We start from the raw sequence: 17,797 nt of genomic DNA, 5'->3' as shown, positions 1-17,797 counted from the left end.
ATCTTCCTCAACTCGATCCATCCAAATTTTTTCAAAACGGTCCTTGATCATGAATTCCTAAATAAGCCCAGAATTCTTGCCGTCAATTTCCATGTCACCGCCTGAGCTTTCGCGGTCGGTCATCGCCACGATGACCAATTACACCGTCCCACCACTTCCACCACCGCACGCCCGGCCCCATTGCCATCGTTTCTGAGCTCCTCACCGCCTGGCACGCCAACAGCCTAGGGCCCGCCAGCCACTGTGGCACTGATGCAGCTCAATTTCTCCTTATTAAAGGGTGCGGATAAAAGTAAAAAAAAAGAGAGGAGGTCGGTTAAAAGTGGTGGTGGTCCGATGAGAGGAGATCTGCCTCTCCGACGGTCTCGTTCGCTAGAAAATGAAGTGCCTCCGATTCCTCCGCAAGTGCATGAACACCAAACCTTCCCATAGCCCTATCCATTTCTGCGCCCCTTCTAGAATCCTCTGACGCACCATCCGAGGGATGATTCCGCATAAAATCAAGAGAGGAGCAGCTGCCCTGGCGAGGTTGAAGGTGTACGAGGGAGTACCTCCGCCTTATGATAAAACCAAGAGGATGGTTATCCCTGATGCTCTCAAGGTTTTGAGGCTCCAGGCTGGTCACAAGTACTGTTTGCTGGGTCGGCTATCGTCTGAAGTTGGGTGGAACTACGCTGATACAATCAGGGAGCTAGAGGCTAAGAGAAAGAAGAGGGACTTGGCGGAGGAATTGAAGCTCGCCGCACGCTCACGGAACCCACCATCATCGCCCGTGGATCTTCATCGTCAAGAGCTCTGTAAGTTTTCTATTTAAATTTCAGTTCTTCTCAAGAGTGTGAAATGGGTCTGCCGTGGCTTCATCCAGTGTGATTCTCCTGTTAATTGGCTTCATTTTTGAATACACATGCTGCATATGTTGATTGAGTTGAATGTCTTGATTTCTGATAAATTTTGGGGCTGATTGACTTCAATTTGAACAAAAATCTGATGAAACTTTTAATACCCCCAATCTGTTCGATGTAATGTCTAGCCGAAAATTCTTTGTTGAAAGATGGTTTTGTTGCATTTGTACGTTTGAAAGAAATCGGACAAGTCAGTGAGTTAGGTTGGTTGCAGCAGTTCTTTTGTTTTCTCTTTTGGTTGGCTGACGTATTGTTTCGAATGTCAATAAGGTTGTCTTGTGTCACTTCTGTCATTTATGATCTGCTCCAGAAGCCTAATTCATCAGTTTTGGTACTTAAATCAATGTTTGTTTCTGATTTTTTTTTAGAGTAAATTGTTTCGGCCATGGATTTTTTTTTTGTGGGGAAAAGCAGCTACTGGAACTCTGGTTTTGTATTATGATTTTGTTTGTTTGGTCCTGAGTGACTCGGTTTGAGTCTTGGGGCATTAGTTGGTGTATCTACATGCTCCATTGGGGCTTATAAATTCTGTCCCATGCATGCTGAAATGGTAGAGAAGAAGCTGCCGCATGATTCGTTAGTCATCGTGGGTTGCTGAAATTCATAGTTGCTCCAAATACTTGATTCTCTTGCTGTGCAATTAGGATAGCTGGTATAAAATTACTATAAGCTATGAAGATCTGACTTGCAAAGTGGCCTAAGGCAGATTTCGCAGGTCTTTCACCATGTTGCAAAAAATCAAGACTGAGGAGGGACATTTAAGAATTACTTCTGTCAACACAAGGTTCTAATCAGATGGTGTTTTGATCCTGGGAGTACATTTGTGGCTTTATCATAGTTTTGTTATCATGAAACAATAACATTACACAAAAAAAAAAAGCTTCAATAGTGTTTCTGTTTCATGATATTAATTTGAGGAGCACAGAAGGGCTAAAGAATAGAAAAGATTATTATTGTCATTTGGCCAATGAGTTAGCTAAAAACTTTTCATGGCCAATGAGTTAGCTAAAAACTTTTGACGGAACAAGATATACAGTCCCAAGTGTTAAGTGAACAATTTAATCAATCTCCGACTTGTGTTGGGTTGGGAGAATACTGCATTTGATTACGTGAACATTTTATCAATCGCTGACTTGTATTGTAAGATTACTGATTTGATTACGTGACTATTCTAAAAGGAATATTCCTCTTGTATAGCAGAGTGGTAGTATAGTAGTGATGGACGAACAAAACAGAAGATTTATTCATCTTTGACAGTATTTTGACAGATTAAAGAAACATTGCTGATGCCAAAATTGGTCTTCATTTGTGACAAACCTCCTCTTTACAACCGTTAACACTCCTCATTCTTTGGTAGTCAACCAAGGCATCTTGTGTAGTAGATAAGGCCTGCAATTATCACAGTTCCCAGTTTTTCCCTGTTTCCATCCATTGCAGCAAAAACATATCATTTCTTGACATCCAGGCAAAATTTGCAGAAACAAGATTTTTCTACCCCACCGATGTCTTCAGCAATCAAATTCGGATCATCAATCCAATCCACCAACTCTTTCCTCCTACACACACTCCTGTGCACTAATTTTTTTTTCCACAGACCATCAATCCATTTACAATCCTCCGGATGCCATGCAGGGTGGAATCCGATTCAGCTCTACAGACTTCAGTTCTAAAGATTGCTTTTTCTTCATTGGGGTAAACAGTTTTGTTATGTCTTACCAGCCATGAGAAGAACTGCCACCTACCTACCTAGTCCTCCTTGCTCACCTGTTACACATACTCTCCCCTTCTCCATCTTCTCCCCTTCCATTAATTTGTGTCCGTCTAGCCTTTAATACCAGTATAGTACTGTTTGGTCTCTCTGCAGTGGATTGTCAGTTTCAACTTGAAGAATTAATGTATTTCTAGCATAGTATTTCACTTGAAGAATACCAGTTTAGTACATGCGAAATGTATTTCCTTCAAGTAGTTAAAGGGAATCTTCCTTGTTAGTTAGACTGTTGTGCTGAGTCAACAATCAAGTAGTTATTTTGTTATTCTTGATCTGTATAAGAATGCAGAAATCTGGATTGGGCAACATGGAAAAATCATTTTGAATAATATCTCTCTTTCTTCTTCCTCAAGTCTAGTTTCTCTCCCCCTTATCACTCTATTTCTGCTGCAATTGCTGCATTCATTACGGTGGTATCAGATTAGTGAATGCTTGTTACTTTTGTTGTTTATTTAGCAATTAGAGACTGTTTTGCTTTTGTCACCTGATAACTTTACTAATAACTTTACTACTTTATTGCAGATATATTGCTCATTTTGGAGGTTTCGAAGAAGATTAGCAGTACGGCTTACATGTCGGCTCAAAAACTGTGGTTATAGTGCTGTCTTAAGTTTAGAAAATGTTTCAGAAGCTTAGGAAATGTTTTGGGAGGAATATGTTTTTTAGTGCAGCCTTGACGTATATGAGTAGTATTTGTTCTACTCAAACTTATGAAACTATTTGTACTATGATGTTGCACTTATTTATGACATTTGAATATTTAATATATTATTTTGGCATATTCTATTGTAACGGTGCCTACATTTGTTATTTATTAAACATTGCTGATATTTTCATTTTTTAGATATTATTGTAGTAGGAAAGTCATGTGTAAGGTGTTGTAAATGAGTAGTATTTTTCTAGGCAGGATGTCTTTATTGACAATTGTTATTGTCACTCAATCAAAACTGTCTATTGATAAGGGAATGTTGTCACAGTTGATCAGGTGTTTATTGACAACAAAGTCGTCACTAATTCCCCTATGCCCTCACCATCGTCCCTTCATGCATCACTTGCATCACTGACAAGAGAAGGTGTTGTCACTAGATTTATAGCTTTTACTGATGACATATGTTGTCATAAAAAGTTTCATTCAGTGACGACTTAGGGGTCGTCACTGTATAATTTCATCTTTTACTGACGACATAGATTGTCATAAAAAATGTTCTATTTACTGACGACTTTAAAGTCGTCACTGTATACTTTTACCGACGGAGATTCAGTGACGACCTTGCGACAACTGAAATGTTGTCAATAATGGTCATCAGTGACGACTTTTTGATTATTTGTGACGAAAAGTAGTTATCACTGATGACCAAAATTCTTGTAGTGCACCTTCTCAGATCCGGAACCAAACAAGCACGAGATAGCCATACTATTCGACCATGCCAAGCAAGATCTTAAAAGATCAAATTATAAAATTTTTCATGGTTCACCAACCTTTTCGACCAAACCCTTGCCGGCTCGAGTTACGGGGTTAGCCAATGGGTTGGGGCGTCCCCACAAGTACAATTGGTCGATGAAACAACGTTCCAATCGACTTAGAATCGATCATAACTCTGAATCGAGATGAGAGACACCTCCCACCCGAATAGGGTGTGGTACATGCTGCCCCTCAGTGCTCACGAGTTAAAAGCATGTTCGAGTACAAGTGCAAGTCACAAACATTTATGTAACAAGTAGCAATTATTCAAGAGGGAGAGGACAAGGGCGATAAGGTATACGCTCGCCTCGGCAAGTTTACAAATCACAAGAATCACATAGCACTTGTATAAGTATCATTTCAATCAAAGCAACATGAAGCATGCACTTGACATTCATCAAAGTCAAGAGCAAAAACAAGAGCAAAAGCAAGAGGTCAAACGAGCTCCTCGGTGTCCACGTGATCACCTGAGACATGCACAATCACGGTTACCTAGGTATTTGACCAAGGTTAATAAGAAATAAAAATCCCTTTGCTACCCACAATCAAGAGCCTCAAACTCAAGTCATATTAAAAGAGAAACATTCCCACTTAACCACTAAAATAATATTCAAGGATGACTCAAAAGTTCCATTTTCAAATCAAGTCGTGGCAAGAAATTTCTATTTCAAAAGGAGAGTACCACGCTTAATTTTTTGCACGAAAATCGAGGAAAGAAAATAAAATATTTTCATATTTTAAAACTTTTAATCCTATACCCAAGTTTTAGAATATAAGTGAGCGTTCACGTTTCTAAACTTATGAAGTCAAAATCCATCAAAAGTGTCACTTATTTCATAGTAAGTATTGGAGCTAAAAGCTCAAAGTTCCAAATATAAAGTTAGTGAAATTTCTCAAGAATTACTCTAACTAAAACGCTCAATTTATGGTTCATTTTCATGAAAATCGAGGACATAAGACTAGGAGGTGAAAATCTTATTTCGGAGCCAAAGGAAACAAACTAGTTTCATTTGAAGTTTGGCCAACTTCCAAACAATCAAGCTTTCTGATCTAAATCAAGAAAAATCTCATGTGTTCGCTGAAATCCAATTCTCAAGTATGAATTGGGGTGCAAATAATAAAAAAATTTAGGCTTGAACCCAGAAAATGTTTCCAAACCACTTTTGAGCTTTTGTCACTTTAAAAAGAAAATTTCTGTTTTTGTAACATTCTTTGAAAAATCATAACTTGAGTTTCATAAATTCAAAAATCGTAAATCTTATACCGTTGGAAAATAGACTCAATGAATTAAAACTCTCTAGAATATATTTTTTCCAGATTCAAATAAAAAATTAGTCAAATTTTAGTTCCAAATCGCTGCTTTAGTAAAAACAGGGCAAAACAGTCTTGAATTTCAATAAACTTTGAAAATTTATCAATATTCATAGGAATCGAACTAACCCCTGAAATTTATACCGCTGAAATAACTCCAAGTCTAGTTTCAAACGCAACAAATGAAACTCAATTTGGATTTTTCTACACCAAGATACAACAGTTTATCAAAAGATGGTTTTTGAAACCTAAAACACGAAATCCAGCTTTGAAGCACCCGACGCAGTTTCTAATTCAGGTCATAACTAAGGCTACACAAGTCCAAAATTAGCATGGTTTAAGGCATCGAAAACTAGATTCAAATTCATTTCGTAAGGGGTGTGAAATCGAGTTACAAACTGCAGCTGTTCTTGTGTCGTAGTTAAAACAGTAAAAGAAAACAGCCAACTTTGCTGGTTCACTGTGACTCATAGAAAATGAACTAGCATGTGTATTTTATACCGTTAGAAAGCCTTCGGAGTCTAGTTTCACATGCAGCAAACGGCATTTGATTTTGATTCCTGTACGAAAAATTACGTCCTATTTAATGAATACTAGTTGGCTGCCCTAATTTAAAATTTCCAGATTTGTTCTTCTCCCATGAGCTTAACTTTAACTCATTCAAATGAAGTGATTTTTGGAAGACAATTTACACACACATAATCCAACATGTAGCAAGTATTTTTGCATCAATTTAACCACAAATTTTTGAAATTAAAAAAGGGAAAAACTCCAGCAAAATTTGAATAGCAGCCTTGCTTCTTTCTTTCCAAATTCTCCTCCTAAACTCTCACACCAAAACCAAGATAGAATTCACCATAACGACAATCAACATACAAGAAATTCTCAAGTCCACTACCTAATAATCCTCCTCAAGGTATCTTCCTAAGAGCAAGTCAAGAAAGCAAGAATATCCTCAAGGCATGCTACCTAATGTCAAGGTTCATAGAACCCTTCAACAACCCAAAGTTTATCTAACTAAAAATTAGCTAAAAAATAAAAGAAAAATTGGAGCTTGGAGAGGTTACCTTCCTCCAAGGGTAGTAAGCAAAACCTTAAGAAACCAAGCACTAAACTTCCAAGAATATTCCCTCCACCAAGTTTTCTACCAAACTTGAAGATGATCGAAGGTGTGAGCAAGGTTGGGAGCAAGTTTAGTGAGCAAAATGGAGAGGAAAAAGATAAAATTTTTCTTGGCTAAAGGGGGAGGGAGGTTCGGCCACAAGGAGAGGAAGCAAGAGTGAGTTTTGTGTGTTTTTTTGTGATGTGAAATGGTGAAAGAAAGAAGTGACATAAAGCCACTTTTTATGGTGCAAAAGTCAACATGTGAATAGTGGTTCATTAGTGCTTCTAATTGAGCTTAACTGAAGTCACTCACCTCTAATTCCTCAATTAACTTTTCTTAGTTTACAATTGATCATCCTTAACTTTTCAAGACCACTGCACTCTCAGACCAAATATTGTCTCGAAAAACATATTTTCTCAAATTTTCACTAATTATGCGACAGAAAAATTAAGTTTAAGGGCAAATGTGTTAAAAATATAAAATGAGACAATGTACCATGCAGATGCAATTAAAATGAATGAAATAAATTAATTGAAACAAATGAATGAATAAATAAATAGATAAGCCAGTAAAAGAGAATTTTGGATCCTCACAGTAATACATTTGCATGCTATAAACTCTAAAAGGAATTTCAGAAATATGTCAATATCAATGATCCAACTCAACTTCATCTGGCTATCTAAGATCATCCAATGCAACCATAGCCTAAATGAGATTAGACAAGTGATTTAGACGATACGTCAGCTCTTTCAAAGATTTGTCCTTGTTTTGATGTAGGAATCGGTGCAAAGTTATTACATGATCCAATTTGTAAGAGCAAACTTGATCCTACATCAAGACAAGACATAATTAATGGCTTTAGAGAGTAAGTCCATAATTTAAATTCAATAGGGCAAGACATCAAGACATAATTGTATCGGAACAAACTTGATCCTACATGCGAGTATTATGAATTTGTACATACTAGTGATACTGGCACCAGAGATATGTTTACCTTTAATTTAGAGCAGATAAAAAGTGAATAATCTACAATTACATGATCAACCAAGAAAAGATCATTAGTACAAGTGGATGGTGCCTTTTGTTGTTTTGGCTCCAATCTCTACTTCACCATACTGTAGAAGTGATTAACTTGTGCTAGTTAGACAAGTACACCTGACAGATACAATTTTGTAAAATATAGGATGGCATCACTTGGTCTAACTAAATACACTTGACAAAGACAATACACATTAATCTTAAAGGAAAGAATTTGGAAGGACAGATAGGCCTTTTGTCGTGCCCTATTTTTTTGAAAAATAAAATTACGGGTTATAAAAATGAATTTTTGATTAATTTTGAGTGAAAATGAGTTTTTGATTTTTAGAGAATATATAAAGAAGAAGGGCCTAAAATGGGACTTAAAAAGTGCGACAGTTTTGGCCAAAAATAATAGTCTAAAAATGGTTTTAAAGAAAAATAGGAGTCGCCACTTGATATTGAGTTAAGGTGTACCAAGTTACCTAAAAATAAATTTTTAAATAAAAAATAAAGAAAACCTTTTTTAGACGACTCCAAGTTTTAAAAAAACAAGAGAAAAGAGCTCGGAAATCACGGTTGAAGAAAGGAATGTGACGCCCCCACTTCTCCCTAAGGCGAACCAAAGGGTATCCGCGGGACGCCTGCCCAACTCTCGCCAGGACTCACGCAATATCCATTCAAGCTTAATGCAATACTAGACATCACAACTAGATAAAATAAAGTCAAATAGCGTGGAAGCTTTCAAACTTAACGATGTTTAACAATTATCCAATCCTTACATCGGATTTCCAGAATACATCTCCAAACCTAAAATAAATAACAACCAAGATGTCTAGTCCAATACATTGGAAATCCTATTACAAAAGTACATCAAAAGGGAGTCCCTTCGAGTCTCATTCCAAGCCCATTCCTGTTAAGGAAAACAAATCTACAGGGTGAGCAAAACGCTCGTGAGGCCAAGAACACATATGCAAGCACGTTGTTCAGATAACAATCCCGATTTAACAAGTAGAGCAATAATATTTCAATGAATGGCACTTTAAATGAGAGAAGTAAACAGAAACAATTGAAGGATACAGGAGCTCTCAGGAGCTATTTTCCACTTGCACAATCATGAACCTCCACGAGTTGACACTCCGTCAACCGGGTAGGTTATAGTCCATAGAACTTCACTTACACGATCCCCTTTCACCTTACATACCCCTGTACCGAGCCCGCACGACATTTATGAGGCGATACTCCTCGAGTATGCCAAGCAAGACCTCTCAATAGGTCAAACTTATAATCTCATGGTTCACTAAGGAGTCCGACCAAACCCATACTGGCTCGAGTCCAAGGTTAGCCAGTAAGAGAATTGGGCGTCCCCCACTGAACATGTAAGAGTCGAGGAGATTCACTCCAATCGACTTATGTAACCATAGCATAAAGTAACACTTAAACACGTCACGCAAGTTCACTTAACAAGTCACTTCATGTCACGAAATTCAAGTACACATCATGTAAATGAGAATGAGTGTGGTAAAGTACACACTCGATTCAGCATTTTCAAAATCTCTATTTTTTATGACACTTAACACTTATCACGTATATCACATAATTCACACATTTGGCACTCAACAAGTAAACAAAAGAAGAAGTTTCACTGGAAGTTCAGGTGTCCACCGTGGGATCCTCTTGAAGGTCCTCGTGCGAGTCTGAGCAATTAATAATGAACAATCACTTATAAACCCCCAATTATCACGAATGATTGTACACTTGTACAATCTAGAAAATATCTCGAATGCGAGCCTAAATTACTCGCGAATCAAGGCTCAAAAGTGGGGTTTTAAAGCACAAGAGAAATTGAGTTTTCATCTTTGAAATTGAGTGTAAAATGTTCAAGTGATATCGAGGGGAAAAGGAGAATTCGGAAAAACTCCATTTCCTTAAGTTTCGAAAATTTCAGCTTTGATACGAGATTTTTGAAAAAATTATCGTATCTCACTCATTACAAGTCCAAAATTAGAAAACTTGGTACCGTTGGAAACTTCTTCCAAAGTACTAAAAGTTCCTAGAATACACTTTTTCATGATTCCAAACGGAAGATATTCAAAATTTGGCTCAAAATTACTGTTTTAGGCTATCGATGCAGTTTCGGGGTTGGTTTTTTGCCAACTTTGGAAATTCGGCAAAATTCACAGGATTGGAACTAGCCTCTCAGATTTGAAATTCAATTAGAGTTGCAATCAAAGTTAAAACACAACAAGCGGAACAAGAATCGGAGTTTTTAGCACCAAGATATAGTAGCTAAAAGTTGCTGAAAATTTGAGACAATTAGGCAATTTCCAGGTTTAAAGTACCAACTTTGGGATTTTGTTCGAGTATCGAAATGGACTCGGAATGGTACCAAAATTAGCAGTATTACACTACCATATAAGGGCTATTTCTCTGTAAAAGTTTCATAGAAAAATACGCATGGGAAGTCGGTTAACAAAACCACTAAAGTCCCAAGAAGTTCCAAGGCAAATCTGCCTTCGACTTCCGTTTTTCCGTTTTCAAGCATTTGGCCAAGGAAATTTCCTCAAACATGGTTCATTGGTGTAGAAAATGTCTAATAAACATCCAAGATGTGTTTGGTAGGTGATTAACACCAAGAATTTCGAAACAACAAGTCCCAATAAAGATTAAAGCTTTGAACTAGCCAAAAGAGGGTTTGAATTCACCAAGTCAGTTTGGGATTTCATCCACAACTCACTCAATTCAACTCGGAATTGAGCGTAGTTGGTAGCGTTGAAAACTAGATTCATAAGGGTACAATTTCTTAGAAGAAATTATTTTCAAAATCTATCCACAACTAGCTCACATTTGAGCATCAATTCGCTGCTCAAAACAGAGCTCCCAGTGTAGACGTGAAACAGGACAGTCATGTTTAAACAATTGGTACGGACTGCTCAGGTGGAATCAGAATGTACATTTTATACCGTTGGAATTCTGGGAATGTCTAGTTTCCAGTGCCACAAATGGCACTCGAGTTCGACATTGGAGTAAAAAGTTATAGCGAAAACAAAAACACTGCCAGGGCAGTTACGGGAAAAATTTCCAATTTTGCTGATTTCCGAAAACACATCATTTGGCCAACCAAATCATGTTATTTTTATATGAAACTTTCTACACAATGCACACAACATATATATATCATAACCAAGTCATTAGAACCACGAAAAATCACTCCAAAGGTCACGGACAACACAGGGGCAGAAATGGAAAATTTTCACCTTCACTCCCCTTTGAACTTTCATCCATAATATCACTCATTTCCACTAATTTAAACACTAAACCAACGTTAATATCATCAAAACATAACAAATCAGTCCATCCAACCATAGTGGGAGTTCATAGAGCCCACACAACATTTTGCAACATAAATAAGGCTACCCACATGCATGCATGAGCTTATAAATGCTATATTACTTCCATAAGACAAGATTTGAGTAGTGGATCATCACTTACTTCCTTAGATGAACCAAGCAGAAATTTTCGGTCCTAAGATGCTCAAGAAAATTGTGGAAAGCAGCCCCTTTTTGTAGCTTGAGTGGTTCACCAAGTGATTAGCTAAGTGTTGTCAAATTTTGGTGTGAAATGGTGAAGGGTTGGTGCAAGGAATGAAGAAGAAATTGATGAAGCAAGTTTGGTTCTTTGCTCTTGAAGGTGCACGGCTGTTTGGAGCTGGAGAGAGTGTGTGTGTGTGTGATGACCCAAAAATTTTCACATTTTCTCAGCATTATTTTATTTCTTTGATTATATTTTATACTTTCCTTGAAAATATTGAATTTTCTATGTATTTTTACAAGTAAGTACAGTTTTAAAATCATCTTCTTAGTATGAGTTAGTGTACATTGAGTTTGAAGTGTATTATGGACGTGAGACCCGCTAGTGCGGTAAATGCGATATATTTTTGACAACTTGTTGGAGTTTGGTTAAGTGATATTATTTTACAAGGTGCTAAGAGATAATTAGAAGTTAACTATATGGATTAGTATTAGAGAGACAAAGAGATAAGTTTAAGCAAGCAAGGTGCCAAGTGTCACAAACCCATTGGATGTTGGATTTGACCAAGACCTTCTTAACTTTCCTAAAATCAATTTTGACTCAATTTTCTCTCATTTTTCTTGTGTCATGGCTGAACCTCTTGAGGAGGAAAACAAGAGAGAGATCTTCAATTTCTAGCTTCCAAATTTGCTCAAATCTTGAGTTCCAACCAACCAAATCACAAACTACACCATACAAGTGATCATTAGGGAAGGTTAAAGGTGTTGGTGGAGTTGTTTTGGAGGGGGAAAGATTAAGCTCCTACCTTTCTTGTGGTTTTAAGGTATTTTGCCAAGAACATCCTCTTTACTTCAATTTATTGCTTATTAGTGGTTTTTAGTTGTTTTAGATGTTGTTTTGTGGAAGATTAGCACTTGAATGCATGAATTCCAGATTAGGGTTTCTTTTTTTTCCCAATTCTGCCTGGTACTGTTACACCTAGTTATAGGCCGATTTGGCCTTATCACAAAACATGAAATTTGTAGATAATGATTTTTTATAGTTGCCTACAAAATTTTAGCTCAATCGAAGCAACGTAGCCTATGAAAAAACTAAAATACCCCTGCTGCCCTGTTTCTGTCCGAAAATGAAAATCAGCCTCTGTAAGAGGTTAGTTTGACCAGGAATATTACCGAATTGGTTGATGATGTCTTCTTAAGAATTATAGCCTTGTATCTTAGATTTCAAATGGCTTTGGAATTACCAGAATTGGAGTTGTGTGTGCTGCGATATGAGTGAATAAAGCAGGACTGCTAGTTGATTTCTGCAGTGAATTTCGAACTGGAAAATCTGGAGTTGTTTTGGTAAATTTGACCTAGTTAGGGTGAGAACTGGACTGAGTGGTCTTCATGAAAGTTGTAGGTATTTGTCTTAGTCTTTCAACGCCTCCAAGAACGCCTTAAACGGACTTTGGTAGCCTGCGATATAGCCATTTAAAGGTAGTACGGTTAATTAGCCGATTAGTTGGAACTTGGTTCTGGGAATTGGGAATTGGACTAGGTTACACTGGAATTTGGACTAAGTGGTCTTCATCAAAATTGTAGCCCTCTGTCTTAGCTTCGAAACGGTATAAATTACATCACAATCCGATAAGCGTAGCTTCGGATGTATCCGTTACGCAAAACCCGTCAAATCTGTCTTTTGTTAAACTTCATTTCCGCACATGTTGTTAGCTTGAATTTTGTACTTATATGACTTTGAGCCTATGGAATGGCTATTGAAATGAGATGATATTGTGTGTGACTTTGGGATTGATTGAGGAAAACAATGAAGCCATAAATGGCTGGAAAAATAGGTAAATACAAAGGGCGTGCTGCCCAAATTTTCGCTCGAGGGCTAAGTTTCTATTTGAACTTGTATACTTTTGTTTGGCCACTACCATGACCGGTTTTCCATTTTAAAACATGATACCTCTTTAGTTTAAAACTTCAAATGCTACTTACTCCTTCCCAAAATATAGAGGTATGATTTAGGGTTTTCTCGGCCACAAGTGAATATCTAAACGATTCCGAAAACAATATTTTTAGCCTATCTCATTGGAGTCCGAGTTGTCTTTGGTCCAAGTGTTTTCCGCCGGACATTTTATAACCCGTTTGAGTTCGGTTGGCGTTTGGTTTATGAAACCCTAGCTATTTCCGTCCACCGGTCCAAATACCCTCGTTTCACTTTAAAGTCCTTTCTATACGTTTTATTCATCAATTGTTGGGTTTCTTCGATTTCACCTAATTGTTTGTGCTAGATATGTTTGTGATAGATAGACTATAATATTCTTTCTCATTTACTCTTAGGTTTTCTCGGTGACTGAGGTAATATCCGGAAGGATATTTGCACGTTGTTTTGCGTATATAGGTGAGTGTTCCTTGTTTGTTAGATTCTCCTTGACTTCATGACTTGTTGTTATTGTTTGATAATGTGTTAAGTGTTTCCAATGATTTCCAAAACGAATTTTCTAGGCGAGCGTGTACTTTATCGCGCTCGACCTAAATGAAACGTGAAATTTTCAACGATTTAATGATTGATGCATTAGTTGTGCATGATGTAAGCCTTTTGGCTGAATTGGGCCCTGCCCTTCGTTACCGATCGACTCGAGCCAGAAGCGGACTCGGTCGGGCGATATGGTGACCCTGGGTGTGAACGTTGGTATACTCGAGTATTACCTTGTAGGTTGGTGGAGCCTGGTCAATTTCCAGGAGGGGGTGAACGAAACGAAAGAACGAACGAGGGTTTTATTTACAAAAAATGCATTTTATTTAATTGACCGGAGGAATAAAGGGAATGACAGGAGAACGAACGAACGAACGAATATATGGCTCCCTGTGAGCCCGTATCCTTTTAATGAATGTGTTTATCGCTTTATTTTGTATTTGTATCTTGAATTATTGGTTATATGTAATGAATGCATTGAACTTCTTGTTGCCTATGTTTTCGGAACCTCACTGAGCTTTTAGCTCATTCCTTTAGTTTTGTTTTCCTTAACAGGGGACGGCGAGCAAGAACGAGAGCTCGGTAGAGTCTAGCCTAGACTGGTTTCTTTGAAATTTCTTTTGTAATGGTTCTCGCCCTAGTGCTTGGCACGGGCTGGATGTATGAGGAATTGAGAACCTTTGTATAGTGGTGGTTGTACTTCTTTTGAGATAGATGTACATAAGTTTGCTTTAAGTTTTGGATTGTTGCTATAGTTATTCCTGTGGTTTTATTCCGATTTTTCTTAAGGTTCGACTGAGTCCCGGCGAGAGTTGGGCAGGCGGTCCGCCGAACCCTCTGGTTCGCCTTAGGGGGAGGTGGGGCTGTCACAGTGTGCAATGCAAATGAAGCTTCCAAGAGAAGCTAAAATGTGTGGCCACAATTTGTCCAAAACTCAACCCTCTCCCCGTGCGCGCACGCGTGCGTTTCGTGCTCGATTGCTCTCGAGTTTGTTTCACTAGTGCACTAAACCTCTAATGCACTTCCATTCATATTATTATTATCCACTCTTATGGGTCTAAAAATAATGGTCTAAAGTCCCTCAATTAATCGTGCGCGTAAAAACGCGTACTTCATATTTAAGCGCAATAAAGTGAAACTTCCAAGAAATTCTTATAACGATAGTATAACTAACTAATAATTGAACACTTAAACATAAATATACCTATTTTAAGACTAATGTACATGTCTCCAATTTTCCAAGCTCATTGTACTCTCAGATCGGCTATTGTCTCCAAACGCGTATTCACTATTCTCACTTACCGAGCTTCCAAGAAAATAAATTTTGAAACAAGTCACTTTTAAAATATAATTAAACTATAGATTCATGTAATTAGGTCTAGAGAGGTTAGCAAAAAAATATTCGGGACAATTGGCCAAATAAATTGATACGTCCCTCGATCAACACGTTTCGAGACACGTAGCACGTTTGCCCAAGGATCTAGCGAGGATGTCCAACGCTTGGAATTGCGGGATCTAGAACCAAACGGACGACACGATTTGATTCAAGACGGTAGACGACACTCCGATGAAGGTGAATACTCCAGGGGAATAGGTCGGTAGAACAATCTAGGACAGGACGCAAGACTGCTCAAAACCCTTGCCAAAGCAAGTAAAGGGGTCGAATCTCTCTCTCAAGAAGAATCGAAAATATGCAAAACTTTATTGATAAAACGTCTACCCTAAAACCTTACAAAGCAAGCCTATTTATAGGCTAAAGTGACTGAAACCCTAAAGGGACTAGGAAAGGGAAAAGTCGGCCCATGGTCTTGGGACAAGATGGGCCGGCCCATGCTCTTACTTAAACACTAATCAATTGCTAAATAACTACTAAGGCCTAAGGCCCTATTCGGCCAACTCATTTGGAGGCCCACTTGAGTCTTCATGGGCTTGGGTCATGGTGTAGATAACTCGATTAAAATCCTTCAAGCCTTCAATATCTCTATGGACTCCATGTTGGTTTTGGACAATTCGAACAAGGGTTTGGAGGGATTCTTTGAAGAGCTTGGCTCGTGCACGTGTGACTGGGCCCAATGGAACTCGGACTGGGTCATTACTTGGGCTAAGGTCCGTGCACACATCAGTCCCCTCCACTTGAGCAGGATTTGTCCTCAAATCTGGATGGAAATGAATGACATGAACAAGGGTTGGTATCATGGCTCCAGTGGCTCCTCTTGTTCGTATCATTCCCCCCCTCTTGAAAGCAATTTGCCCACAAATTGAAGCACGAATGATGACAAGACGAGTTACATGCCTTCGACTCAATCTTGTTATGATGGCTACAGATGGCATCCAATGCAAAGCCCATGGGCTAAGTTGGAACATAACCCTTGTCGAACCTTGAATCTCACAAACCATCTTCAATGTATGCTCAACTTGATCGTTTGTGGTCATGAGGTAAGGTTCCTCAAAGTGGTATGAAGTGTATCCCATGAAATCGAACTCCGGCTCGAACACACTTGCAAGGCACCAAGGCGGATTTGGTGATGTTGGAGCTTCATGTGGACTAAGAGCAAGACGAAAATCATAATGGTCATTGAGGTACTTGTTCTTTAAACGAACCCTTGGTACACAACGATCCCCAAAATGTGGAGTGTTCCCTTCAAGGCGAGCTCGAATCAACTCCCCTTTTGTGTGGACTGATTTGAGTTGACATTGTTCCATGAATGGATACCAACGGGGTTTAACTCTTGGAGTGCCAACTCCATGGAGGCTTGCAAAGTCTACAATTGATTTTGGAATGGAACACACCAAGATCAACTCAACTTGCCTTTGCTTGATCTGTATAAAAGTAGAAACACTAAACAAAGCGAAGGTAAGTTCGTTAGGAAAATAATAGGCCTTCACCGGGTTGCTCAAGATCAGCCCACTTTCTCTCTTTTCTTCCTTTTTACCACCCATCTCATTAGATTTTTCCATTTCTTTTTCTAGTTTAACAGCTGACCCTTTCATCTCATTACTTTCAACTCCCTCGGGTTTTACCTCTTCAGGCACAATTCCCTCATCTAGCTTTTTCTCCATTCTATAACGCTCAAGCTCACTTTTCATGCATGCTAGATCAATACAAAGTTGGTCATAAGTAAGTGATACAAGTGCAAGATGACGACTATTAAATAAGAAGGAATACTTATTAGTATGTCCGTCATATTTAATTTCTCGCCTCGACATCCATGCTTTGCCCAACAACACATGTGTCACTTGAATTGGGACTACATCACACAACACCTCATCCACATATTTGCCGATTTGAATAGGTACAAGTGTGTACTTAGTAACCCAAACATTACCATGAGTGCTCGTCAACTTGTATGGTTGAAGATGATCAATGGTTGGAAGATTTAATTTCTCAACCATGATAGCACTTGCAAGGTTGACTTCACAACTCCCATCAATGGCCAAGCTACAGATTTTATCTTTGACACCACAACGAGTATAAAACCAACCAACCAACTGAGATTTGACGATGTCCAATTGCTCATCTACACCACGTAATGCCACTTCTTTGACTCCCTTAGGATCAGGAAGCCAATGTGGTGAGCTAACTTTTATGCGTCTTGTACTCGCCATGAATGTATGAGGGAACCTGTTGGGTTAGGTAGTTGAGAAAGGCCGCTCAAGTCCAATAAATGTCACCAACTTCTTCCTCAAGAGTAATCACGGAGATGTAGGAGAAAGTGTAGGGAAGTGTTCCTAAAAACTAGGAGAAAATATAGGAGAAAGTGTAGGAGAGTGTTCCTAAAATCTAGGAAGAGAATATAGGAGAGTTTTCTAAAGTGGATGAGAGAATATAGGAGAGTTTCCTAAAGTGGATGAGAGAATATAGGAGAGTTTCCTAAAGTGGATGAGAGAATATAGGAAAGGTCCTAAAAATGGATGAGAGAATTTTAGGTGAGTTTCCTAAAAATGGATGAGAGAATTTAGGAAAGTTTCCTAAAAATGGATGAGAGAATTTAGGAAAGTTTCCTAAAAATAGATGAGAGACTTTAAGAAAGTTTCCAAAAAAAATGGATGAGAGTTTAGGAAAGTTTCCTAAAAAATGGATGAGAGAATTTAGGAAAGTTTCCAAAAAAAAAAATGGATGAGAGAGTTTGGGAAAGTTTTCCTAAAAAAGTAGGAGAGAGAGTGTCCAAGTGAGTACAAAGAAACCCTAGCCGCAAGTAGACATCCTAGCCGCAAGTAGAAAACCCTAGCCGCAAGGA

At 38.3% G+C, this 17,797-nt stretch overlaps 1 protein-coding gene across 1 annotated transcript; it reads left to right on the top strand.

Annotated features, from left to right (window-relative positions):
• Positions 1-210: 210 nt before the first annotated feature.
• Positions 211-3,294, top strand: LOC113749700 (60S ribosomal protein L13a-2-like). The gene is made up of 2 exons (XM_027293526.1): positions 211-797; positions 3,193-3,294. The coding sequence occupies exons 1-2, from the start codon at positions 485-487 to the stop codon at positions 3,267-3,269; spliced, it is 390 nt and encodes a 129-aa protein (XP_027149327.1). The 5' UTR covers positions 211-484; the 3' UTR covers positions 3,270-3,294.
• Positions 3,295-17,797: the final 14,503 nt, after the last annotated feature.

Source organism: Coffea eugenioides, chromosome 10, assembly GCF_003713205.1.
Source record: "Coffea eugenioides isolate CCC68of chromosome 10, Ceug_1.0, whole genome shotgun sequence".
NCBI classification, from domain to species: domain Eukaryota; kingdom Viridiplantae; phylum Streptophyta; class Magnoliopsida; order Gentianales; family Rubiaceae; genus Coffea; species Coffea eugenioides.
The sequence above is the reverse complement of the archived record's forward strand: the minus strand, read 5'-3'. Positions and strand labels throughout refer to the sequence as shown.